Raw genomic sequence first — 27,896 nt, forward strand, 5'->3', positions numbered from 1 at the left:
AGGTGAAATATTATTGCTAGTAGCTGACTTTCATTTACTGTGTGCCGTGTGCCCAGTCACTGTGCTAAACACTTTGTCTACATTATCTCATTCAATCCTCATGACAAATTGATGAAATAGGTATGATTAACGCCCGCATTGTGCAAATGAGGAAACCAAAGCTTTTAAATCTTAATAACTTGCTGGGGGTTCCAGGAAGAAAAACCTGCACAGGTTAAGTGCCACGTGGCTGCCACAGGCAATGATTCACATCCATCTTTCTCTTCCCCACTGTCTTAAAAAGCAGGCCACCTGGTGGGTGCTTGAAACATTCCTGGCAAAGTGAATACCCACTTTTCAATACACTCTCATTGCTAAACATCCGTGCATTTACCAGACATTAAAGTTTACATGCACATGATTACAGAGTTAGTGAGTTCTAAAGAATTCCACCTTCAGAGTTTATGGGCCTCTTCTTACATCCTCCCCACCAGCATCTCCTCTTCCACCTTCAGCATTTGGAGATGGGCCTGAAATGGAAAAGACATTGCCATCTCCCTGCTCTCACCTGTTAATTCTCAATTTCAAGATGTTCTATTACACCTGATTTATGGTCTGACACAGCTCATTCTAGCCCATGACCTTGAGCTTGTCAAATGCATGGGGGAAAATTTACTAACGACTGTGTTCATCTTAATGCACTGTAGGGAATTTTTTAAGTGAAAAAGCCTCAAGAAGCAGGGACATTTCAAACAGCCAATTATGAATAACAATCGTTTGATGGCTGAGCACTGTAGATCTTCCAGCTCATTCAGTTTTCATCTAATTAAATCTTTCATTTCCATGGGCAGCGTGCAGTACAAACTTGTGTCTCCTTTTGTTGGCAGGAGATAATCAATAGGAGACATGTGGATGCATTTCAGCATTTATTAGCAGCTCAATCGGAAGTTGTTTTATTTTAATAACATCCTTGCCTTCGTTCTGTTCAGGATAAATCGACAGCTTTGATGAATAACAAACAGAAAACTGGTTTATATTATCCCATTAAGAGTAAAGAAATCAGAGAATGAAAGGGAGCTGAGAAATTGAAAAACACTTTAAAGCTGTATTTTCCTTGTTATCAAGAAAAGGGAGAAACAAAAATGCCTTCCATTCACTGTAAAGTATCATCAAACCTATTTGACTTCAGTTAGATATCCCTTCCAAGACCAAAACAATAAAATCCCTCATTCTGAAGCTTTCTACCACTTTTATTTGCTGATCATAGTTAGTAATTCTTGGTTAATTTCCACTGGAGCTGCAATATGGATCAGAAAGGGGAGAACCAGGTACAAAATGTCATTCATTCACCAGAAATGAACCCAAATGCCCAAAAGCTCACATCCTGAAATAGCAGGTGCAGTGGCAGGGGTCGGATGCCTTAGAACAAATACACAAGGTTCACCATAGTGAGGCATTTACAAGAGCCTGCTGCACTCCTTAGTCAGTGGAATTTAAACTGAACTGTGGGCCAGAAGATCTCTCTTTGAAATCTCGCTTGGTATAGCCAACCATTTACTTGACAGTGCCATGTAAATATCTCTCAGGCATTTCAAATATAACATCTAAAAATCTGAATGTTTTGCCATAATACCCATTAGGATGGAGGTTATCCAAAAAATTAATAAATAACAAGTGTTGGCAAGGAAGTGGAGAAACTGGAACCCTTGTGTATTTTGAGTGTGAATGTGAAATGGTGGAGCCACCGTGGAAAACAGTTTGGTGGTTCCTCGAGAAACTTACAATAGAACTACCATACAATCCAGCAATTCCACTTCCAGGTATAAACCCAAAAGAAGTGAAAGCAGGGGCTTGAACAGATATTTGTACACCCATGTTCATAACAGCATTAAATAACAAGCAATAAGCAAGAGCTGAAAGGTGGAAGCAACCCAAATGCCCATCAATAAGCAGATGAATAAATAAAATGTGGCATATACATACAATGGAATATTATTCAGCCTTAAAAGGGAAGTTCTGACATAGCCTACAGCACGGATGAACCTGGAAGACATTGTCCGAGTGGAATAAGCCAGTAACCAAAGGACAAATACTATACGATTATATGAGGTACCTAGAGCAGTCAAATTCATGGTGACAGAAAGTAGAATGATGGTTGCCAATACTCAGATTTTTCTTATTGTGGTAAGACATATATTACCACAATAAGAAAAATCTGAGTATTATAACGCCCAGATATAGTTACCCTCTAATATTTCCCACCTGAGCATACAGTGCATCCATTCACTCAGGGGCTCCAGCCAGAGAGCCGGGAGCCAGTCCTGGTACCTCCACACTCAAGCCCCGAGCCCTCCAGGCATTTCTCCACTAGCAGCCAGACTGGGCTTTTACAGACCTAAACCGGGTCCTACTACCCTTCAGCTTCAAGCTTCCCCTTGCACTCAGAATCCAATGTGGACTCCTCACTCTGAAGCCAGGTGACCTTGCCAAATTCTTGTGCCACATCCTCCCTCACTCTGTACTTCTGTGCTTCTCCTCACACTCTGTACTTCCATTAGTTCCTCAAACTAACCAGGTTCCATCCTCATGCAGGGCCTTTGCCTGGAACATTCTCCCCTCATCCTTTGCAGGCCAAACACTCCTTAGACTTTAGGCCTTAGCATAAATGGAACTTCCTCAAGGGTGCTTCACAGTTGCCACATTGCAAAAAGAATGCCTCTTCTCTCCTGTCAAGTGCTCTCTTAGCCCCCTGGCACTTTCTGCATGCCTCTATTTGTATATCCCTCACTACCCACGAGACGGTCAGATGCCTGAGGTCAGCGCCCAAGTCTGCCTTGATCCACAGTCCCAGCACTTATTGCAATGTCTGGCACATAGTAGGTATGCACTTGTTGATGAGTGAATAAACAAAGGAATGCATGTTCTTTTAAATCACCCAAACAACGGGAAGCAGAAACCCTGCCTTTAACCCAAACAGCCCCCACCTTTTACTTTCTTAGACACCCAGACAGGCCTTTGTACAGTAACGTGAAACACGTCCCACCTCCACTATCCCACATACCTGCTCATAACCATTGGGACGTTCGCACCCAACGGCACCCTTACAAAGGGGCCTTGCTTTTCCTGAGATGGGGCTGAGAGTGACACCTGTCGAAGACAAGGTAATTGCTTGAGTTGTTTCCTGCAGTGATACAAATCCACTGACAAGTGCCATACAGCTGTTCCCATACTCAGTTTTCAATGGCACACTGCCTGCTGTATTAGTGGGCAAATTCCTTGAAACAACATGAGATCAGCAATATTGATGGAATATAAAATTAGGTATGTAGCTGCCAAGCACCCCAGAAAGATCCCGATTCCTTACCTCAGCAGTAATGATGAAGCTGGAGGCTCCCCGGCCATTCTTCCTCCCTTTGGCAAGCATCTTCCCCTAGGTAATGCTCCAACAAACAGTAACTTGGGTTACAGTGATGATTATTATTATTATGGACTCTATTTTATTCTCATTTAATTAGTAATTATTTTAAATTACATGGCTGAAGAGCTGCTACAATGGGTGTTTCTGGCAGTCAGGGGTTAATTCTCCAAAAATGCAGAAATATGGGCTATTTTCAGTTCAGCCGTTAGACGCTGTAGTGATGAACACCTCTCACTGCCATATGGTGTAGTCTAAACCTAGTGTCTTTTCACAACAATAGTTTCACTTCTATTACCATTAGAGAGAAATATGTAAAAACAGTTTTCTCTCTAAACAGAGCTCCCATTCCAGCAGGCCGTAGAGTATCCTAGAAAAGGAAAGCAAACAATCCTGCAGCAGAGATCGGTGCCAGTTGCTTTCTGCGCCCCCCTCAGGGATGCTCAAGTTTACAGCTGATATTTAATTGGCCATAAAATGCACATGTCTTCTTTTGGACTCACGAATCCGGTAACAAACCAGGGGTGAAATCCCAAACCCATGGGGCTCGCTGGTGGTGGATGCATGTGAAGCTACCTGGTAACACCCTGTTTTTGCATTTTTGACATTTAGGGGTGGCTTTATTTCTACAGATGAATATGCTCTCCTCAAATCACTGAATCCAGGGAAATAATAAGATGAGCCTGGAACATCTTTTTGTGTCATAAAGTAAGAAAGTCCTCAAACGATGAAGAAATGTCAAAAGGACACAGGAAGCAACTTGCAATGGCTCCCACTGGCCAAATCTGGGACATCTTGAGCATGAAAAGAAATACTGATAGCAACAGATTAGTATACAGTGAATAAAGTAAGTACTCATGAAGCTATACTGATAGAAATAAATGAATAAATAAATTAGAAAAGAAAGCTATTCTTTATAGTAAACAACTAATAAATGCAAAAGAAATAATGGTTATTAGAAAATCACCATTTACTAACCATCATAGTAATGTTTAATTCAATCAAGAAACATTAAAGGATGCTAAACTCTAGTGGGTGAGAGATTGATGAGGAAAGAGATACTTACATAGTCTCAAAGTATCTCCTCACAAGATACTTATTAATTACAAAGAGACTTTACAATAATTTTACAGTAGAGACACCTGGCAGACAGCAGCACAATAAGTGAATCAAAGTTAAAAATACCAATAACCAGGGACTCCTCTGGTGGTCCAGGGGTTAAGAATCTGCCTTCCAATGTGGGGGATGCAGGTTTGATCCCTGGTCGGGGAACTAAGATCCCACATGCCGCGGGGCAATTAAGCCCGTGCGCTGCAACTATTGAGCCCGCGTGCCACAACTAGACAGCCCATGTGCCACAACTACAGAGCCCAAGCACTCTGGAGCCTGTGCACCACAACTAGAGAGAAGCCCACGCACTGCAACAAAGGAGCCTGCATGCTGCAACGAAAGATCCCATGTGCTGCAACTAAGACCCAACGCAGCCAAAAATAAATAATTTTTTTAAAAAAGAGAGTAACTTAACAAAAAAAATGCCAACAACCAAATAGACATCGTGTGCCACCCTGTGGGGTGTGATTAAAAGAAAAAAAAAGCATCTGTGACATTCCAGTCAAAACACATAACCTGAGTCTAACCATGAAGAAACTGGTCAAGACCAAACTGAAGGAGATTCTAAAAAATGACTGGTCTACAATCTTCAACCATGTCCGCGTCACAAAACATAGGATTACCATATGATCCAGCAATTCTATATAAATATATAAATATGTATAAATACTCAAGAGAAGTGAAAGCAGGGACTTGAACAGATATTTGTCCACTCGTGTTCACAGCACCAATATTCACAGTAGCCAAAAGGTGGAAGCAACACAAGCCTCCACTGAAGGGTGAATGAATAAACAAAATACGATATATTCATACAATGGAATATTGTTCAGCCTGGCAAAGGAAAGAAATTCTGAAACATGCTATAGCATGGATGAACCTTGAAGACATTATGCTACATTAAATAAGTCAGTCACAAAAGGACAAATAATGTACGATTTCCCCATATATGAGGTGCTTATTAGAGTGGGAAGATTCACAGAGACAGAAAGTAGCATAGTGGTTGCCAGGGGCTGAGAGGAGGGAGAAATGGGGAGTTCGTGTTTACCGGATACAGAGTTTCAGTTGGAGAAGATGAAAAGTTCTGGAGATGGATGGTGGTGTTGGTTGCACAACAATGTAAGTGCACCTAATGCCATAAAAATGTACACTTAAAATAGTTAAAATGGTAACTTTTGTGTTGCATATATTATACGTCAATTAAAAAAAAAAGTATTCAAGCTTTCGAGTCAAACCTGGGTTCAAGGGCTGGGAGGAGGAGATGGGTAAGTTTATGGCTCTGACAGTAACGATAGTTTCACAGGTGTATACTTATCTCCAAACACTTCAAGTTATATACATTAAATACCTGTAGCTTTCTGTACGTCAATCATACCTCAATAAAGTGGCGAAGAAAAAAAAAACCTGGGTTCAAAGTCTAACTGTGTTACTAAGTCACTGGGTGACCCTTAGGAAAGTTCTTTAATGTCTTTGAACCTCAGGCTTCTCATTTAGAAAATGGAGACAATATTCAAGCCTACAAGACAGGATTGTTATGAGGCAGAAGATAATACATTTAGCACAATGCCTGGCACATAGTAGGCAGTGGATAATATTAGCAAGATGATAAATGTCCCCACACGTGAGATAACATTGCCACGTGTTTTTAGAGGACGAAGCTACTTTGGTGTGGTTGGAGTATGTGGTGCTGAGCGAAGGTACTAGAATGAAAAGCAGATCTTTTATGCCAAGATGAAGAGTTTACACTTTGTCCTGAAGCCTGTGAGGAATCACTGGAGGGTTGTAAGCAGGGGAGGGAAATATTAGAGAAGAAGAGAGAGAGGGCAAAGACATCTGTGTATTTCACTCCGTCATGGGCTTTCTCCTCTCAATCAACACAGATAATTAACACCACTGGCTTCAGGGAAAACAAACCATTAACAGAAATGCCACATTTAACACTCTCACTTTGCAGCAAACACCTTATCAGAACAGGGAACTCTGATATAAAGAAGTAACTAGCCACGTAATAAAGTTAGGCTTAAGCACAAACTCCAAAAAGACCGCTCTGCCTTTATCTCCCACTTGAATCACTGGGTGGAGGGTAGAGGAGTTCCCATGCTCCTATGACTTAACCAAGGCTTCCCACTGCCTTCTCCATCTGTCCCTTAACCCGTGCCAAGCTTCCTTTGGCCCCTTAACATCTGTGATGAGCAGGGCTGGGTCAGAAGCATTTTGCTCGGGTTCAACCTGCACATCAAGAATGGCCTGTGTCACATAAGCTCATCTCGTTTCAATGTTCTAATGTGGTCACATTTTCACAACTGTCACTGAATGTCATTTTAAATAGCCGCTCTCTACTGATTTTTCTCTCCATCTATAACGCTTAAGCATTTAGGTGAAACTCAAGGTAATGAAAGTAGCCAAAAGCACACATTTCTCCTGGCTAAGCTGCATTTTTCACCTGGTTCTGCTCAGTACTCTAAATGAGATTTTTGATTTTACTGGTTTTTTTCCTAATTACCTAAGTAATATACATTCTACCTAGAAAATGTCAAAAATATAGAAAAGCAAAAAGGAAAAATAAAAATTACCTATAATCTTACCAACCAGATATAATACGCTTAAAAATATTGGTATACATCCTTCTAGGTTTGTTTTTTTCCCCTAGTTTTCTATGCATATTACTACTTGCTCTTTTTAAAATTGGACTCATGTTGTACACACTGAAAAACTTATGTTTTAAATAATAACTAGTAATTAGTTTTAACACTTCACATTTTATGTCATTGATAGCATAGTGAACCTATCCCTATGTCATTCAAAAATGTGCTTTAATGACTCCATAGCACACCATCACATTGTGTGTATCAGAGCCATAATCTCTGCTGTCCAAGTTGTTGCCTGCACAAGCTGGTAGGCCTGGTGTGGGGTGGGGTCCCCGTGGAATAAGAGGAGCCTTTTTTCTAAGTCACACAATGGTGCGCATTTTAGCTAGAAAACGCCCAGGTACACAAAGGGAACATAACCTAGCCAGTTCCCCATCATTGGAATGTTTTAGGTCATTTCCAGTTATCTTAATTATGAATATCTTTGTACATATCTTGTTAAATCAAAGAATAGACAATTTTTGAGGCTCTTGTTAAGGTTGCTGGACTGCTTTCCTACCAAGTGTTTCAGAGTGTTCTTTTCTCTACAACTTTCCAATTCTGGACGTTTCCCTTGTTTTTAATCCTGGACAATTATATATGTGACAGGTACACACTTTTAATGTGTAACTACTTGATTACTAGGGAGAATGAATATTTTTAAATGTTTATTAGTAATATGTATTTCTTCCCTTAAAAATGCTCTATCCATATTTCTTGCCTGTTTTTCTACTGCAGTATTGGTCTCATCGATTGTAGGGCTCTTTGCATTTCAAGAATGTTAACCCTGTAATAAATACATTTATTTATTTTTGGCTGCGTTGGGTCTTCGTTGCCGCGGGCAGGCTTTCTCTAGTTGCGGTGAGTGAGGGCTACTCTTCGTCGTGGTGCGCGGGCTTCTCATTACGGTGGCTTCTCACAGGCTCTAGGCATGTGGGCTTCAGTAGTTGTGGCACATGGGCTCAGTAGTTGTGGCTTGCGGGCTCTAGAGCACAGGCTCAGTAGTTGTGGTGCACAGGCTTAGTTGCTCTGCAGTATGTGGGGAATCTTCCCAGACCAGGGATCGAACCCACATCCCCTGCATTGGCAGGCGGATTCTTAACCACTGCGCCACCAGGGAAGTGCCCTGCCATATATTTTTAAAACATTTTCCCTAACTGTATGTTGTCTTTCAATTTTTGCTTTGATGTTTTAAAATTTGTACATTAAAAAAATTTTTTTTACCATTTTTTTATTAGTTTCTGCTTTATAACAAAGTGAATCAGTCATACATATACATCTGTTCCCACATCCCTTCCCTCATGCATCTCCCTCCCTCCCACCCTCCCCATCCCACCCCTCCAGGTGGTCACAAAGCACCGAGCTGATCTCCCTGTGCTCTGCGGCTGCTTCCCACTATCTATCTACCTTACGTTTGGTACTGTATATATGTCCATGCCTCTCCTTCGCTTTGTCACAGCTTACCCTTCCCCCTCCCCATATCCTCAAGTCCATTCTCAGTAGGTCTGTGTCTTTATTCCTGTTTTACCCCTAGGTTCTTCATGACATTTTTTTTAAAATTCCATATATATGTGTTAGCATACGGTATTTGTCTTTCTCTTTCTGACTTCACTCTGTATGACAGACTCTAGGTCTATCCACCTCATTACAAATAGCTCAGTTTCGTTTCTTTTTATGGCTGAGTAATATTCCATTGTATATATGTACCGCATCTTCTTTATCCATTCATCCGATGATGGACACTTAGGTTGTTTCCATCTCCGGGCTATTGTGAATAAAGCTGCAATGAACATTTTGGTACATGTCTCTTTTTGAATTATGGTTTTCTCAGGGTATATGCCTAGCAGTGGGATTGCTGGGTCATATGGTAGTTCTATTTTTAGTTTTTTAAGGAACCTCCATACTGTTCTCCATAGTGGCTGTACCAATTCACATTCCCACCAGCAGTGCAAGAGTGTTCCCTTTTCTCCACACCCTCTCCAGCATTTATTGTTTCTAGATTTCTTGATGATGGCCATTCTGACTGGTGTGAGATGATATCTCATTGTAGTTTTGATTTGCATTTCTCTAATGATTAATGATGTTGAGCATTCTTTCATGTGTTTGTTGGCAGTCTGTATATCTTCTTTGGAGAAATGCCTATTTAAGTCTTCTGCCCATTTTTGGATTGGGTTGTTTGCTTTTTTGCTATTGAGCTGCATGAGCTGCTTATAAATTTTGGAGATTAATACTTTGTCAGTTGCTTCATTTGCAAATTTTTCTCCCATTCTGAGGGTTGTCTTTTGGTCTTGTTTATGGTTTCCTTTGCTGTGCAAAAGCTTTGAAGTTTCATTAGGTCCCATTTGTTTATCTTTGTTTTTATTTCCATTTCTCTAGGAGGTGGGTCCAAAAGGATCTTGCTGTGATTTATGTCACAGAGTGTTCTGCCTATGTTTTCCTCTAAGAGTTTGATAGTTTCTGGCCTTACATTTAGGTCTTTAATCCATTTTGAGCTTATTTTTGTGTATGGTGTTAGGGAATGATCTAATCTCATACTTTCACATGTCCCTGTCCAGTTTTCCCAGCACCACTTATTGAAGAGACTGTCCTTTCTCCACTGTACATTCCTGCCTCCTTTATCAAAGATAAGGTGACCATATGTGCGTGGGTTTATCTCTGGGCTTTCTATCCTGTTCCATTGATCTATCTTTCTGTTTTTGTGCCAGTACCACACTGTCTTGATTACTGTAGCTTTGTAGTATAGTCTGAAGTCAGGGAGCCTGATTCCTCTAGCTCCGTTTTTCGTTCTCAAGATTGCTTTGGCTATTCAGGGTCTTTTGTTTTTCCAAACAAATTTTGAAATTTTTTGTTCTAGTTCTGTGAAAAATGCCAATGGTAGTTTGATAGGGATTGCATGGAATCTGTAGATTGCTTTGGGTAGTAGAGTCATTTTCACAATATTGATTCTTCCAATCCAGGAGCATGGTATATCTCTCCATCTATTTGTATCATCTTTAATTTCTTTCATCAGTGTCTTATAATTTTCTGCATACAGGTCTTTTGTCTCCTTAGGTAGGTTTATTCCTAGATATTTTATTCTTTTTGTTGCAATGGTAAATGGGAGTGTTTTCTTGATTTCATTTTCAGATTTTTCATCATTAGTGTACAGGAATGCCAGAGATTTCTGTGCATTAATTTTGTATCCTGCTACTTTACCAAATTCATTGATTAGCTCTAGTAGTTTTCTGGTAGCATCTTTAGGATTCTCTATGTATAGTATCATGTCATCTGCAAACAGTGACAGCTTTACTTCTTCTTTTCTAATTTGGATTCCTTTTATTTCCTTTTCTTCTCTGATTGCTGTGGCTAAAACTTCCAAAACTAAGTTGAATAAGAGTGGTGAGAGTGGGCAGCCTTGTCTTGTTCCTGATCTTATGTACATCATTTTTAACTTGGGAGTAATCAAACCTATCCATCTTTTCCTTATGTCTTCTGCCTTTACTTTGATATTTAAAAAGGCTTTCTCCATTCCAAGCCAGATTGATTTCACCCATATTTGTTTAATTTTTTATTATACACCTCATAACTGCAACCTAGGTTCTTTTAAACTGGGTTTGGTTTATAAGGTTCACAGTCTTTTAACCTGTGCTGAACCATGTGGTTGCTTTGGCTGGCAGAGCATTGGATAGGGAATGGGGAATTGGATGAGGAAATGGATTATCTTCACCAATGGACTTGGGTCCTCTGTGCCTAAATCCTCTGTGTGTAAAATATAGGAAATTACATTTGGAACCCAAGTTTTACCTTTTTAAAAATTATAAAATATGGTACCTATACAGAGGGCTGCACAGTGTGATGAACAATCATAAAACAAATGTTCACATAATTGCTATCCATATTACTGGGATGGAGAGTGAGGGAGAGGACGAGAGAGAGGAAACGAGGGAGGGAAGAGGAGGAGGAAGGGAGAGTGGTGGGAGGGAAGGAGGGACGGAGGGAGAGAGAGAGAAGCCAGAAATTCCTACAATGGGTTCTTTCTCAAGGACTCACTCCTTGTATCTTTTGATAATCACTATCCTGACTGTTTCAGTCTTCACTTCCTCGTTTTACTTTATTCTTTGCTCTCATATGTATTCATCACCTATCTTTTCTGCATGTTTTTAAGTTTCTAATGGTTTGATTTTTATTCACTCTTATTTATAATCCATTTGGAATTTATCTTATCATACGATGTGAGGAATCAAAAGTTAATTTTCCACAAATGGTTTATCTATTTTTTCAGCACTGTTTAGCATAATACTTTCTTCCTGAATCAGTTTTTTAAAGTCAGATCTCTCAAGATGTAATTCATCCTCTTTAAGATTATAATGCCATGAATTTTGACAAATACATAATGCGTAGTCACAACAATCAAGACGTATAGATGGAGTATTTCCATCATCCCAAAAAGTTTGCTTGTGCCCTTTTGTAGTCAATCCCCCATCCCCACCTGCCAGCTCCTGGAAACCACCGATCTGTTCTCTGTCCATACAGTTTTGCCTTTTCCCAAATGTCAACTGAATATAATTATACAATGTATAGCCTTTTTTTTTCCCAATGTTTTTTCCAGCCTTCTGAGTCTGGCTTTTTCACTTACCGTAATGCTTTTGAGATTCATCCATGCTGCTGCTTGTATCAGTAGTTCATCCATCTTATTGATGAGAAGTATTCCATTGTAAGGACGTACCACAATTTATAGATTCAATCTTCCAGCATTAAGTATAATGGTAGCCATAGGGTTTTTGTAGATGTCCTTTATGAGATTGAGGAAGTTCTAGTTTGCTGAGTTTTTATCATAAATGGATGTTCAATGTTATCAAGTGCTTTTCATGCAGATACTAAGCAACACATCTTGGTCCATCTGCCCTGGGAGTAATAGACTCTGCCACTCCAGAGACTTGAGGTTGTAGTCTACTGTCCAGGGAAAATTGTCCAGGTTAGAAGGCAGGGCCTTGGGCCTCACATCCACTGATCACTGTGAACCCTGTGGGTAACTGAGTTTGCTGCCCTACCCCCAGTAGCTTAGAGCTTTTGATACCTAAAGGAGGAAAATCCAGGGAAGCCAATGGCATTTTGTGTCCCCAACATCCATTGATTGCCTCCCTCTGCCTGGACCTCAGAGGTGGGCTCAAGAGGGCCAGTTTCCTGCCCTGCACCCAATATTTCTTGTGAGCACCTGGTGAAAGTCTGTGGAAGAGAGTTTGTAGCTGAGTGGGAACTCCTCTTCTACCTCAGCTTTCCCAGATTTACACACTCACCCACACATGGATTTTGTGTTACAATTTAGCTGATTTCTTCTCCCCACATGGATAGTGGCTGTGCCTCTCCTCACCATGCTCTGCCAGAATGAAGACAGTTGTGAAGCCCATTTCTCCTCAGAGGGGCTTGTCTCTCTTCTGAGTGAGGTTACTTGGTTGCCTCACAACCTCATCTTTCTCATGAGCTCAACAAAAGTAACGATTTTGTAGTTTGTCAGTTTCTCATTATTAGGACAGAAGCGATGTGCTTAGCAGCTTTCTGTATCTTAAGCAGAAATGTAAGAACATTTCAATTCCACCTTTATCCTAAATCATATGTATATACTTGAGCCTGTTTGGCGGGCTATTTTTATTCTTACACAAGAATCATGCTACTTTTATAATAAATATTTCTTTCTAGCAGTGTAAGTCACCTCTCAATCTTCTAAAAATTCTTCAGCCTTTTATTAAGCTTCCCAGGTGACCTTAGGATTATATTGTCTAATTAAAAAGAAAAATACTTTTGACACTTTTATTAGAATTGAAATGGCTGAATTATTGAGTTATGCCATCCAAGAATGTGGTATGCCCTACCATTTATTTAAGTCTTCAAGTCTCCCAGGAAAGTTTTACAGTTTTATTTATATGGGTCCTGCATACTTTTCTTATGTCAAGTTTATGCCTAGATAATTTCTATTTTATTCTCTATTTTAATGCCTTTTTAAAATTGTATATTCTGATGATTGTTGATTTAAAGCATAAGCATTGACTTTTATATACTAATTTTGTAACCAGCTGCCTTACTGAACTCTCCTTACTTCTAATAATTCTTCAGTTGGTTTTCTTCGGTTCCTAGGGAGGTAATTATACGCAAGTAATAATTTGTCTCTTCCTTTCCAAAGATTTTTCTCTTATTTCATTTTATCTTACTGCTTTGACTAAAGTTTTGGGAAATATTAAATAACCATGGATAGTGGGCATACTCGACTTGTACCTGACTTTGGTGGGAAACTCCAGAGCTTCATCATTAAGTATGATGAAACCTTAGGCAGATACAACAAATTCGCTTACTGAGCAGTCAGTCAAATTCCCCTCCAGGCTGTACTTGAAAAAGAAGAGAAAGGAACAGCCCCTGACATTCGGAAGCTGGCCAGGCACTCAATGCCATTATTCTCCTTTTGGACGTAAACCAGGTATCTCACAGAATACCAACTCATACAAGGTCATTCTGAGAACATGATTAAATCAGATAGAGCAAGTCCACAACATAATTTTGTCTAAACACAGACAAAAATAAGGTTGCTGTGCCATCCACATAATACCAAACATCACCCTCTTTTTGCTAAAATGAGTGACTGTTAATTCTTTATCAATTAATGACACCTGTTTCCTCACCCTAGTCTACCCTCCCTATGTATAAAATTTGAGATAATCATAGAATTCCCCCACACACACTTTCTGATGGCATCCAATCCAGAGCAAACCTTAGCTTCCTTAGTCTCTCCACAACTCAATCAACCAAAGCCCAAATCCTATAAAGTCACTCAACCAAAGCCCAAATCCTAATATCCTCTTGCTGAGGATTCCCCATGGTTCCCCACAGTGTGTGTTCTACTTTGCTGCAACAAGTAATAAACCTGACTTGTTCAACTATAATTGGCTGTAGGACATTGACATGTTTTAAGAGGCTAGAAAACTAGAAAGTACATTTCTATACTCCTTTATAGCTAAGGTTCAGTCCTATGACATTTCTGCCAGTCACTGATACCCATGCTTAAATTAGTCTAACAAGATGTTGGAATGGGACACTTGCTACCTTAGTGTGGTGTCTTAGACTGAGGCACCACTGTGATAGGTATCAAGATGCCAAAATGATTGTGAGAGAATCACTTCTAACTCCCAATTATGACTCAAGTTCATCTTTTGATCAATTCTAATCCAGAACTGTACAGAGAAATAGAATGATCCAGCTCATTCCTACAAAGAATTTTAAATTTTTTCTGTATGTTTTATGCCCTTGTCTCATACGTATTTTTTCATTTGTATTTTTTTAAATTGAAGTATAGTTGATTTACAAGGTTATGTTAGTGTCTGGTATACAGCAAAGTGATTCAGATACGTGTATATATATATACACACACACATATACTTTTCCTTATTTTTTCCACTATAATTACAAGATATTGAATATAGTTCCCTGTGCTATACAGTAAGACCTTATTATTTACCTATTTTATATATAGTAGTTTGTATATGCTAATCCCAAACTCCTAATTTATCCCTCCCCCACCCCCTTTCCCCTTTGGTAACCCTAAGTTTGTTTTCTACATCTGTGAGTCTGTTTCTGTTTTGTAAATCATTTGTGTCATATATTAGATTCCACATAAAAGTGATATCATATGGTATTTGTCTTTCTTTCTGACTTACTTTACTATGATAATCTCTAGGTCCATCCATACTGCTGCAAATGACATTATTTCATTATTTTTTATGGCTGAGTAGTATTCCATTGTATATATATACCACATCTTCTTTATCCATTCACCAACTAACAGATATTTAGGTCACTTCCATGTCTTGGCTATTTGTATCATTTGTATTTCTTACTGGACTTACAAGATCTGTCCATTTCAATGATTCTTTCCCGCAAAGAACCAAGAATTAGGAGTGTTTTATTATCAAGTAGATTATGCTTAAACTTTCTTTTTAAGAACAAATTTCTGGTTTTAGGGCAGTATGGTTTTAAAAAGTGACCTAGGGCTTCCCTGGTGGCGCAGTGGTTAAGAATCCACCTGCCAATGCAGGGTACATGGGTTCGAGCCCTGGCCAAGGAAGGTCCCACATGCTGCGGAGCAACTAAGCCCATGCACCACAACTACTGAGCCTGTGCTCTAGAGCCCACGAGCCACAACTACTGCACTCATGTCACAACCACTGAGCTCACATGCCACAACTACTGAAGCCCGTGCACCTAGAGCCCGTGCTTTGCAACAAAAGAAGCCACTGCGATAAGAAGCCCGCACATCGCAACAAAGAGTAGCCCCTGCTCATCACTAGAGAAAGCCCACGCACAGCAACAAAGGCCCAATGCAGCCAAAAATAAACAAAAATAATTTTTTTAAAAGTGGTCTATATAATTCTTATTTGAGAGAATGTGAGGTCTTCTTTGTAAATCAATTTTACAATTGTAGAATCAATTTAGAGTCTACAACTGTAGAATCTAAAATTTGTAGAGTCAATTATACAAATTGTTATGGACATTTGAAAAGGATAGGTATTCTCCTTAAGAGTACAAAGTTTGAAATACTTATCACAGCTGCTACTATGTAGCAAACTACCTCAAATTTCAGTGGCTTAAACAATAAGAACTTACTAATTTCTTCATGAGTCTGTAGGTCAGTTTGTGGTGGCTAACCTATTCTCACCTGGGCTCATTCATGCTTCTGTCATCAGTTTTTGCTGCATCTGCAGCTGTGCTGATGTCTGCTGGGCTCTCTGGTGTTTTGTGGTTGGCTGGCTGTAAGCTGGGGCCCACATCTCTCTTCCACGTGGTCTCTCGTCCTTCAGCAGATCAGCCTGGGCTTGTTTACATGGAGAAGCAGAGGTCCAAGAAAGAAAGAGGAAGTAAACAGGGCCAAGGCTGAAAACCTGCAAACTGTCACTTCTGCCACATTCTATTACAAAGTAAGCCCAAATTCAAGAGGTCAGAACAGACTCCACCTCATAATAAGAGGCGCTGCAAAGTCACACTGCAAAGATCATGGATATAGGAAGAGGCAAGAACTGTGGCCAGAGAAAATGAACTTAAATCATTTCTTATGCTGGGGTCCACTATGGAAACTTGGAACTTTTCGATGACCTTCAGGAGGTTTAGAAATGGTTTCACATTGACTGCAGAATGTATTCCTCCATATGTGCATTCAACAACGCTTTTAGGTTCATTTATGCCTTTTCCTTAAATTCCACTTTGTGATATTAATATTGCCATCCCTTACTTTCCAGAGTGGAATTTTTATGAGTCTCCTTGGGCCATAAGTGAAAATTAAAATTCATTCAAGTCCCTATTGGACAAACATAAAAAATATTTTACTTGACTGCACAAGTATGATTCATTTTCCAATATTTTCTCTTTGACCCAATGTATTTGTGATTCCATACAGATAAATCCTAAGTTATGTACTAACATAACTCAGAGTAGGCTGGTTTGCTTAAGAATAAAGGCTAGAACCTGTCTTATACAGAGGTCTGACCCTAGACAGTTATATCAGAGACAGTGGGTTAAGAAGAGGTGTCTATTCCTAGAAGTGTTAATAATGTCATCTACATAGACAAAACTACATAGTTTTCTCCTGCTTTAAAATCTTTCTGGAAGCTCACCTACGCCAAAACATTTCCTGTTTTAAACCCACACATGTGACTGAGTTCTTCTTAATCAACTAAAATTGTAATTACAACCTCTGTACTAAAATGAAATGCATGGAAAAAAATCTAATCGTTTTCATCACATAGAAAAACATATCCCTTTTATTTTGCAATGTTTGCAGTATACTCACTTCGCATGCCTTTCCACTGAGTGTTAGCTGGAGCCTCATAAAGTTTGGTAACTCTGAGTCAGCTCCAAAGACAGTATATTCCCCATCAGCATCACACATCCCACATCTTATTTCTGGAAGGATGAAGTGGTCCTAACATTTACAGAGTTGAAAACAAAACCCAAGTTGGCATTCTGACAACATAACCCTTTACTGATCCATATGACATTTGTCATTTTACCCTTTCCCCTCATTGTATCTTTAAGAAAATAAACTTTCCCAAAAATCCAATGACTGTTTTCCAGGGCACCCTGATGTCTGCTCCCATAGGCCCATGTCCCTCTGCTTTCGTAACACTCAGCACAGTGAAGACTTGTAATTAGTGATTTACTGAATTACTCTGCCTTTCCCAGCAGAGTGTGAGCTCCAGGAGCAAGGGCTGATTCCTCTTTCACTACCTGTATCCTCAGCACCAGGCATATAACAGTTGCCCAATAAATTATGTTGAGTTAAAGAAAACAAAAGTTAACTTAAAAAAAAAATCTATCATGGTAGCAGTCGGGGTGATGGTTACCTTTGGATAGGTGGGTAGTGACTGGGAGGGGGTATGAAGGGGACTCAGGGTTGCTATCACATTCTATTTCTTCACCTGTTTACCTGGGCATGTTCACCACTTGATCAATTATTGAGCTAAACTTATGATCAGTGCACTTCCTGAATGTGCTACACACCAACTAAAAAAGTTTAAATCTATCATAATTCTCTGACAAAGAAAGAAGGAAATCACAAACATTCAGATATTGCCATTAAAGAATAATTAAGGCATTAGTTTCTGAACCATGTAAAGTTAATTTTAAGTGGGGACCAAAATGTTAATTTATGTTAGAAAGTGCACTCTCAGCCACGGAAACTAACCAGATGTACTTAGCAACAGTCACAATGGGAAAGATTCATTGAGAAAATGTATATATACAGTGCTTAAAACAGTGTTAGGTACCTAGTGCTGCATGTTAGCAATTAGTACACTTTAACAAACTAGAAGCAGTTCCAAATAAAGGCTGAATCTTAGATCACAAGCAAACTTTCTTCATTAGAATCTAAGATCTGTTTTGTCCTTAACTCTTTCAAAACAGTTTTAACAGCCTGATGAAGCAGCAACCTCATTTATGTAATTTATAGTTACGGAGTCCACATCACCATCTGGCGTGTTTTAGTCACGCCCGAGGAAGTCAAAACTCAAGGCTAGGGCTTCCCTGGTGGCACAGTGGTTGAGAGTCCACCTGCCAATGCAGGGGATGCGGGTTCGTGCCCCGGTCCAGGAGGATCCCACGTGCTGCGGAGCGGCTGGGCCCGTGAGCCATGGCCGCTGAGCCTGCGCGTCCAGAGCCTGTGCTCCGCAACGGGAGAGGCCACAGCAGTGAGAGGCCCGCGTACCGCAAACAAAACAAAACAAACAAACAAACAAAAAAAACCTCAAGGCTAAAACTCATGGAGCATCTGCACTGAAAGAGAGCCCAGAGACCCTCTGGCCCACTGATTCTCTAGCCACACTTCACTGGGGCATTCATTACAAGTGCAAACCCCCTGGTCTCCCACACCAGATCCTGACTCACTAATTCTGAGATAGGGCCCAGGGATTTGGATCTTTTAACAAGACCTTCAAGTGATTCTGAAGAAGGTGGTCTACAGACAACACTGAGCCTCTTATCTTCTAGATGAATGAAATGGAGGCCAGGGAGGGAGGAGACCTGCCCAAAGGCTTCTTCTGGTTAATGAGTATGCCAGGACTAGAATGAAGTTCGCTTTCCACCACTCCCGTGTTATTTCCATGATTCCATGCTATAATAGCTTAGGACCCAGAATGAATCTGCCCTAAACCTCAGTGGCTTACCCCACTGAGCTCTTTGCCTTTTTACCCACACATTAAGGTAACTGCAGAGGCCCAGAAACATACCTGTATATTCATTAGGTATGCAGAACCAGGTACTTAAACCTAGAGTTTAAATCATAGCTCCAATGTTCACAAACTGTGACCCTCAGACAGTTATTTGTAAAATATAGCAGGGAGCATGTCAAATAATGAGGTCCCAGTAAATGGTATCTATAATTAATGCCATCTTAAAACATGGCACTAAAGCTACATTCTTCATGTGACTAGAGGGATAGTCTCAAAGTACAGTCCCCTACAACAGAATCACCTGCAAGTGCTTGTTTAAAACAGATTTCTAGTGAATCAGAATCTCTTGGGCGAAACCCAGAAGTCTGCATTAATAAGCAAGCACCCCAAGTTCTTCCTCTACATACAAACGTTTGAGAAACACCGGACTAGGGCTGTGGACAGAGGGCCTACTGTCAATGAAAACACGTGTATCAACGAGAACCAGGTAGTGCTGAACACTCTTAACAATTTTCTGCTAACAAGAGGGAAGTGAGTGCCACCTACTGCCTTATTTTTATTTATTATTTATGATTTATTATCATTATTTATTTTTGGCTGCACTGGGTCTTCATTGCTGCACGTGGGCTTTCTCTAGTTGCAGTGAGCAGGGGCTACTCTTCGTTGCAGCGCGCGGGCTTCTCACTGTGGTGGCTTCTCTTGTTGCAGAGCACAGGCTCCAGGCACACGAGCTTCTGTAGTTGTGGCATGCGGGCTCAGTAGTTGTGGCTCACGGAATCTAGAGCACAGGCTCAGTAGTCGTGGTGGTGCATGGTCTTAGTTGCTCCGCAGCCTATGGGATCTTCCCGGACCAGGGCTCAAACCCGTGTCCCCTGCACTGGCAGGCTGATTCTTAACCACTGTGCCACCAGGGAAGTCCTGTGCATTAATTTTGTATCCTGCAACCTTACCAATTCACTGATTAGTTCTAGTAGTTTTCTGGTGGCATCTTTAGGATTTTCTATGTATAGTATCATGTCATGGGCAAACAGTGACAGTTTTACTACTACTTCTCCAATTTGTATTCCTTTTGTTTCTTTTTCTTCTCTGACTGCTGTGGCTAGGACTTCCAATACTACGTTGAATAATAGTGGCAAGAGTGGACATCCTTGTCTTGCTCCTGATCTTAGAGGAAATGCTTTCAGTTTTTCACCATTGAGAATGATGTTTGCTGTGGGTTTGTCATATATGGCCTTTATTATGTTGAGGTAGGTTCCCTCTATGCCCACTTTCTGGAGAGTTTTATCATAAATTGGTGTTGAATTTTGTCAAAAGCTTTTTCTGCATCAATTGAGATGACCACATGGTTTTTATCCTTTAATTTGTTAATATGGTGTATCACATTGATTGTTTTGCATATACTGAAGAATCCTTGCATCCCTGGGATAAATCCCACTTGATCATGGTGTATGATCCTTTTAATGTGTTGTTGGATTCTGTTTGCTAGTATTTTGTTGAGGATTTCTGCATCTATGTTCATCAGTGATACTGATCTATAATTTTCTTTTTTGTGATATCTTTGTCTGGTTTGGGTATCAGGGTGATGGTGGCCTTGTAAAACAAATTTGGGAGTGTTCCTCCCTCTGCAAATTTTTGGAAGAGTTTGAGAAGGACAGGTGTTAACTCTTCTCTAAATATTTGATAGAATTCGCCTGTGAAGCCATCTGGTCCTAGACTTTTGTTTGTTGGAAGATTTTTAATTGAAGTTTCAATTTCATCACCTGTGATTGGTTTGTTTATATTTTCTAATTCTTCCTCATTCAGTCTTGGAAGGTTGTACTTTTCCAAGAATTTGTCCATTTCTTCCAGGTTGTCCATTTTATTGGCAGAGTTGCTTGTAGTAGTCTCTTAGGATGCTTTGTATTTCTGCGGTGTCTGTTTAACTTCTCCTTTTTCATTTCTAATTCTATTGATTTGCATCCTCTCCCTTTTTTTCTTCATGAGCCTGGCTAAAGGTTTATTCATTTTGTTTATCTTCTCAAAGAACCAGCTTTTAGTTTTATTGATCTTTGCTACTGTTTTCTTTGTTTCTATTTCATTTATTTCTGCTCTGATCTTTATGATATCTTTCCTCCTACTAACTTTGGGTTTTCTTTGTTCTTCTTCTTCCAGTTGCTTTAATTGTAAGGTTACATTGTTTATTTGAGATCTTTCTTGTTTCTTGAGTTGAGCTTGAATTGCTATGAACTTCCCTCTTAGAACTGCTTTTGCTGCATCCCATAGGTTTTGGATCGTTGTGTTTTTGTTGTCATTTGTTTCTAGGTATTTTTTTATTTCCTCTTTGATTTCTTCAGTGATCTCTTGGTTATTTAGCAGTGCACTGTTTAGCCTCCATGTATTTGTGTTTTTTACTTTTTTTTTCCTGTACCTGATTTCTAATTTCACAGTGTTGTGGTCGGAAAAGATGCTTGATACGATTTCAATTTTCTTAAATTTTCCAAGGCTTGATTTGTGACCCAAGATGTGATCTATTCTGGAGAATGTTCCATGTGCACTTGAAAAAGAAAGTGTACTCTTCCGCTTTCAGGTGGAATGTCCTAAAAATATCAATTATTTTAGAATGCAAGGCTGAGACTGGTTCAATTCCTCTCTCCATAATTGAATGCACTCTGAAAAATGAATCAATCCTAAACGAGACAACCAAGCAATAGAAAGCATTGTTGGTAGGAGACATAAAAATAGTCATTATTTAAGTAAATAAAACTTTCTAAGTTAAATGGTTTTTGGAGTTTTAGATTAATATATCTAATAAACTCCTGTAATTTCAAGTTACTGCTAAAACAGTAAAGGAAAATATAATCCCTCATCCACTGGCCTATGCCAACAGTGAAAGGAAAAACTGAACTATAGAATGCCCTAAAATACTTCACTGAAACAATGTGCAGGGATGCTCCTGTCCACCACCCCCTCCCCCAGTTCCAGGAGAAAAATCAGGTGAAATAATAAGGACAAGTTTTCTTATCCTGTAACTTTCTACTCAAGTCCAGTATCAAAAGTACCACCTGCAGGGCACAAGCTAGAAAGCTAACATTGCCTTCAAACATCACTCAAAAAAGCCTTCTGAATTACAGTCTGTCACTATGTTTAAAGGTGATTTCTCATTGCTAGTTGCAAATACATAAAATATACCCAGAGGCTCAAGAGAGATGGGGAGAGCTTTATAAATATCCATATAAAACTAGCAGTTGTACTTTATATTTCAATAATTCAATGACAAATCATAAAAAGCATCTGTCTTTAATTTTTGTTGGTTTTAGGAAATAAATGGTAAAATATATACACTGTGGAGTCTTAATACCCCCATCATAGAGTGTGAATGATGGTCCGGTTGCGAAGCTCCTGGATATACTCTTTGGCGTGGGTGACTGCTGTCTTTGGTGCCTCAGGTGGAGGTGGAGGGCCTTCCACCAACTTCACAAAATAATGGCAAAAAACCTTCTCCATAATCCCAAAGCGACCTCTGCCATGGTATCGGATGCGTTTCAGGTACTGGCCTCGCCCTGAGGTGGACTGAGCTAGACAGAGAAGAAAAAGAAAATTATAGGAAACAACTATATCCACAAGATTACAGCTTGATCAGCTGAGCAATTTCTGCCCTTTCCTCAACTGGATTCTAAGACTACATGGCTCACAGGCTGGCTAGAGCAGGTTTGTCTCAAGACAAGTATACCCTGAGTCCTTCCTTACTAAGGACCAGGCTCTACTACAGGTGCTGGAGAAATAGGAGTGAACAAGAATAGCAAGGTCCCTGGCTCTGTGCAGTGCACACTCTAGAGGAGAAAGAGAGAAAATAAACATGATCATTTTAGTTAGTGACAAGTGCTATGAATAAAAGAAAACAGTGATGTGAAAGAGACTGATGGGGTGTTGGGAGGCAACTTCAGACTGGGGGGTGTCAAGAGGCATCCTTGAGGAAGAGACATTTGATCCAAGACCAGAATGAATCATTCATGCAAATATCTAGGGGCAAGGTGTTCCAAGAAGAGGGAACAGCAAGTGCAAAGGCCCAATGGTAGGAACATGCTTGGCTTGGTTCAGGAACAGAACCTGATGAAGCACAGTAAGCAAGGAAAAGAGTGATACAAACAAGGGGACAAGATCAGAGATGAAGGCAAGATTACACAAAGCCCTAGAGGCTGAGGGAAGACCTTCTGATTTTATTCTAACTGTATTATATTCTAACTGTTCCTTTGGAACCAATGATTCCCAAATGCTGTCCTCAGGCTACTACATCAAACTAACTTAGGGAACATATTTAAAATGCTGATGCTGAGATCCCATCTCTAGATACTCTATATTTGGGTTGGGCTTTGAAAATTAAATCCTGAGCAAACAACACTACGCCCCACCCCAAGCAATTCTGATTCACAGCCAGGCTTAGGAACTCCTGTATCACATCTGTCCCCTCATCTCCCCTCCCCGATTCAACGTGTCAAAGTTTGACCCTGCAAAATTTGAAGAAACATTTTAAACAGTACAAGAAGAAACCTGTTCACCCACAGTAAATCAGGGTAGTAATTACCTTCTACTACCTTCTGAATTTACTTAGTCTTATGTTTTTAGTTAATTTAATAAGCCTTTTAAAAAGGCAAAATCTATAGCATATGTAGCAAATTAATTCACTTCAATACTCACCATTCTTTTACTGTGACAGAACTTTATATTACAGGGACCATATCAAAGTATGTGCTCCACAACCCTCTAACTACAAACCTCTCATGAAATAGTTTCAACAGAAGCACCCTAGCTTTGCCAAAGAGAAAGCTAAGGATGAAAGTGATTAAGAAAACTGCCTAGGGTCTCAGTGAGATAAGGAGAGAACTACTACCCTTTTATCAACTTCATCTACTGGCATTAAAGAAATGAATATAAGAAATTCCAAAGATGGGGGTGGGGGGCAGGTGGGTGAAATGGGTGAAGGGAGTCAAAAGGTACAAACTTCCAGTGATAAAATAAATAAGCCATGGGAATGTAATGTACAGCATGGTGACTATAGTCAATAATACCGTATTGCATATTTAAAAGTTGTTAAGAGAATAGATCTTAAAAGTTCTCATCACAAGAAAAAAAATTCTGTAACTATGTATGGTGACAGATGTTAACTAGACTTGTAATCACTTTGCAATACTGAATCATTCAGTTGTACACCTGAAATTAATATAATGTTATACATCAATTACACCTCAATAAAAATTTTTTTAAATTTTTCCAAAGAAAAAGCAGCATTACACAAATCACTTTATAATAAAGTACTACCAGGTGCCCTGAATCCACTTGTCAGGAGGAATCCTACAAACAAAAACAGTGACACTGGGAAGAGTGTAGAAACTTCTAAAAAGATTTTATAAACATAATAGCTAATTTTATCCAAAACTGCTACTCTACCCAATCTGAGCACCAATTTGCAAATACCCTGAGAATAAGGAAGTATCAAAACTAGCTAACTGTGCAGGACTACATAATCTATCAAAACACAATGATCAGCCCTATCAGGGTCTACGTTAACTATCATTTTCCTTCCATCTCTCCCAAAACACATAAGAGAAGACACTCAATACCTGCTAAATGCCAGTTATGATTTCCTCCTTAATCCATAAAATATCATCTGCTTACCTTTATGCATATAATGCTATCCCTTTTTTATGTCAAAACAAAAACACTAATTCTTCTGAAACACCAGGATTCTTTAACACTCTGGAATGGGAATACCCAACACAGCCACTCAGACATCTGAATGAAATCAGGGCTTAGAATATAAATTCCAAATTGGTTTTTTTTTTTTTTTTTTTTTTTGGCCGCACCACACGGCATGCGGGATCTTAGTTCCCTGACCAGGGATCAAACCCGTGGCCCCTGAACTGGAAGCGTGGAGTCGTTTCAGACTGCTTTAGTACACAACCATTTCAATTAAATGAAACAATACATAGACGCCTACTTTCAGGTGAATCTGTTAAGAATGAAACATGGGTGAGGGTAGATCTAAAACTGCTGCCATTCATTCACCCAACATATAGAAATTCCAAGTTCCTGCTGGGTGTGAAGCTCCATCCTGGGCTCTAAGGATACAGCAGTGACCAAGATATCAAGAAGCCTTTCTGCTTGTCCCAGGCCCCACCCCTGGAGGCCTCCGAGCACAATTTCAAAACCAATGCTTAGAGTTAACAGTCTTAAAACACTGCCTTAATAACATAAATCTCTTACCCAAAAACTTCCTGTGTTTCCTCTTCAATACTGTTTTAACCAAATGCCACAGCTTGCCATGTTCAGCCCTCTGGAATCTAGGCCATGTTCACCTTTTCAATTTCATCTCCTCTAGGTCAAGCCTCTACTTCCTCTGCACTGTTCTACTCACTGTACCACATACTTACTGCTCATCCCAACCTATGTGCCTTTGGCTTAACTGGTTACCTCACTTTGAAAATTTTTCCTCTTGTACACTCCTTCAGATCCCAAAAGCGTATCTTTAAAAGCCAAAATTTTCTAGAAAATCTCCATGACTATTTTAACCTATACTGACCTCCTCTTCTCTATTCCAACAATACCATTTACCTGTTACTCTTTTTGGTCCCAAACCATATGCTACCTTGTGTAAGTGTTCATGTTTCACCTGTAAAAGTTACTTCCTCAACAAAACTTACACTCCTCTTGTATTGTCCCCAAAGTTCATGCCCCATAAGGAACAGAAATGATTTTGAAATACAACTTGTGCTAATTAATATCATTTTTTCAGTACAGATTTCTGGTAAATTTGCTCAAATTCTAAAATAAATTTCAAAGTTTTCCAAGTACATACAATACATGGTTTTGTTCCAACTAGGGAGAACAATTTATGTATTCTTCCAAAGGGCTATTACTGTCAAAGAACAAAACTACTTGTGCTAAATGTTTTAAATTGCTATAAAAGATATACCATCACCTAACTGTGTGCGTGGTATGCTCACTGAAGGCACTCAAATACTTTTTGAATGAAAGAAAAAACATAAAGACATCTCCAAAGTGGAAACGACCTTCTAAAGATAATGCCCAAGATAATGCTCTTCTAAAGATAATGCCCAGCAGGTACCATGTATTTAAAACATTGTCAATATTTCCTATTACTTGTATTTAGGTAAATACGAATCTTGACATTTTAACTTTAGAAACGCTCCCCCTTCCCCCTTCATCATTCTTAGCCCAGAAAACTGATTTACAAAGTCAGTCATTCACTTTCCCTGAAGTGAAGTACTATAGATGCCATGAATCATGAAGCAGTGACATTTTATTAGTCTATGTCCAGTTGTTAAGGCCTGTTCACAGTGTCATTAGTCATCATTGTAAGTTTGAAAAGGAAATGAACTTTCAAAGTCTGTGGTCATGCAACACCAGGTATTAGCTTTAGACTGATGACAAGCATTTGAGGGAATTATCACATAATGAGAACGTATGCTACCAAAAAAGCAAGTCCCTTAAAATGCCTGTACTTACTTATTTCAGGGGACTGAAAGAGCTATTGCTGAGCCGAAACAGTAGCCAACAAGTAACTAGTCTTTCAAAGCTCTAAAAGAAGTCTATGGAATAAAATGTCTAGGCCTTTTCAAAGACTGTAAGAAGATAAATCCATTTCCCACATTTTATAGGTAAGAATGAATAAAACTTACCCAGGCCTCTCCCCTGGGGTTTCAGATTCAGTAAGTCTGTGGTGAGGCCTGGGAATCTGTATCTTTAATAAGAATCTCAGATGATTCTTACCAGGGAAGTTTAGCAAATACAGGGATAAAATGCCTGATGTGTCGTGGTCAGATACTTCATCTTCCTGGGGGTACTCATCTCTTTTTCCTTCATAATGGAATTAGGCAACAAAATACTTAGCAAATGAGTTTTTAAAATCATAAGACAAATCCATAAGACAAATCTTATTAGCCCTACTTAAGAAAAGAGATTTTGACCCAGAACTATATGAAAGGGAGGTGTAGGAGGGGCAGATGTTTTTCAGCAGAAATGTGCATAAAGAGACCAGTGCATTAAAGGACCATTCGCATGGGACTGGTTAAGTTGATTTTTGCTTAAAGGCAACATTGGACTTTGATCCTTCATTTGGGAAGACAGGATTAAGCTCCTCACCCTCTCCCTCAACAGTACTACAACTGTTGAAACGGATTTAACACAAATTCCATTTCACTTGCATCTGATTTCCATTATGAAATGTTGCCTATCAGCTAAGAATCCAATATTCCTATAAAATTGAACAAAATTAAATAAATTAGATTTCATATTCAGTCATGGAGCAGGAAAGGTCACCAAGAGGCTTTAAGCAAACGGTCTTGCTCTTCATTTCATCTCTTCCAATGATTCTGGGTCCTTTTAGCATTATTTATTCATGCTGCTCCCAGAAGAAAATGCTTATGATTAATTACTGTGGACTGCATCTTCTGAGTTGCCATTTGATTCCCTTCTGTATAAGAGTATAACTAGTTATACAAGATTCAGCTTTAGGGTTTCCCTGGTGGCGCAGTGGTTGAGAGTCCGCCTGCTGATGCAGGGGACATGGGTTCGTGCCCAGGTCCGGGAGGATCCCACATGCCGCGGAGCGGCTGGGTCCGTGGGCCATGGCCGCTGAGCCTCCACGTCCGGAGGCTGTGCTCCACAACGGGAGAGGCCACGACAGTGAGAGGCCCACATAACACGCAAAAAAAGAAAAAAAGAAAAAAGATTCATCTTTAAAATAAGATATTTCAGTTGAAAATCATAACTCATTTGAATTTCAGAAGTAGGTGTGGTTGCCAGCATCAATTCCAGGTGAGTTGAGGTAAGATATTAACTAAATCAGAATAAATACCTCCAGTAGAGCAGAAGTTATATGACAAAGTGCAATTTAGATGTTTTCTTAAAATTCTAATTTTTGAAAAACTATAAGGCACAGCTACCTTCCCCCAGAATGATTCAGCCTTTTACCCTCCATTTGGAGAGTAGCAGTTCCCATATCTTGAGTTTAAAATATCTTTAGGTAAAACAGTCCTTCTTATATGCAGGTTTGGCAGATTGAGAAAATTTTGCTTTGACATCAAC

The 27,896-nt window shown here is 39.6% G+C and overlaps 1 protein-coding gene across 3 annotated transcripts in view; it reads right to left on the bottom strand.

Annotated features, from left to right (window-relative positions):
* Window positions 1-22,072: 22,072 nt before the first annotated feature.
* MRPL22 (mitochondrial ribosomal protein L22) overlaps window positions 22,073-27,896 on the bottom strand; it is a 37,375-nt gene continuing 31,551 nt past the window's right edge. For all 3 annotated transcript variants that reach the window (XM_082622529.1, XM_082622528.1, XM_082622530.1), the window contains one exon: window positions 22,073-22,366. In XM_082622529.1, the coding sequence (XP_082478655.1) occupies window positions 22,155-22,366 (212 nt within the window). In that variant the 3' untranslated portion in view covers window positions 22,073-22,154. The remainder of the gene's footprint in view (window positions 22,367-27,896) is intronic.

The sequence above is a fragment of the Mesoplodon mirus genome (assembly GCF_964341445.2).
Source record: "Mesoplodon mirus genome assembly, chromosome: 5".
Lineage (NCBI taxonomy): Eukaryota > Metazoa > Chordata > Mammalia > Artiodactyla > Ziphiidae > Mesoplodon > Mesoplodon mirus.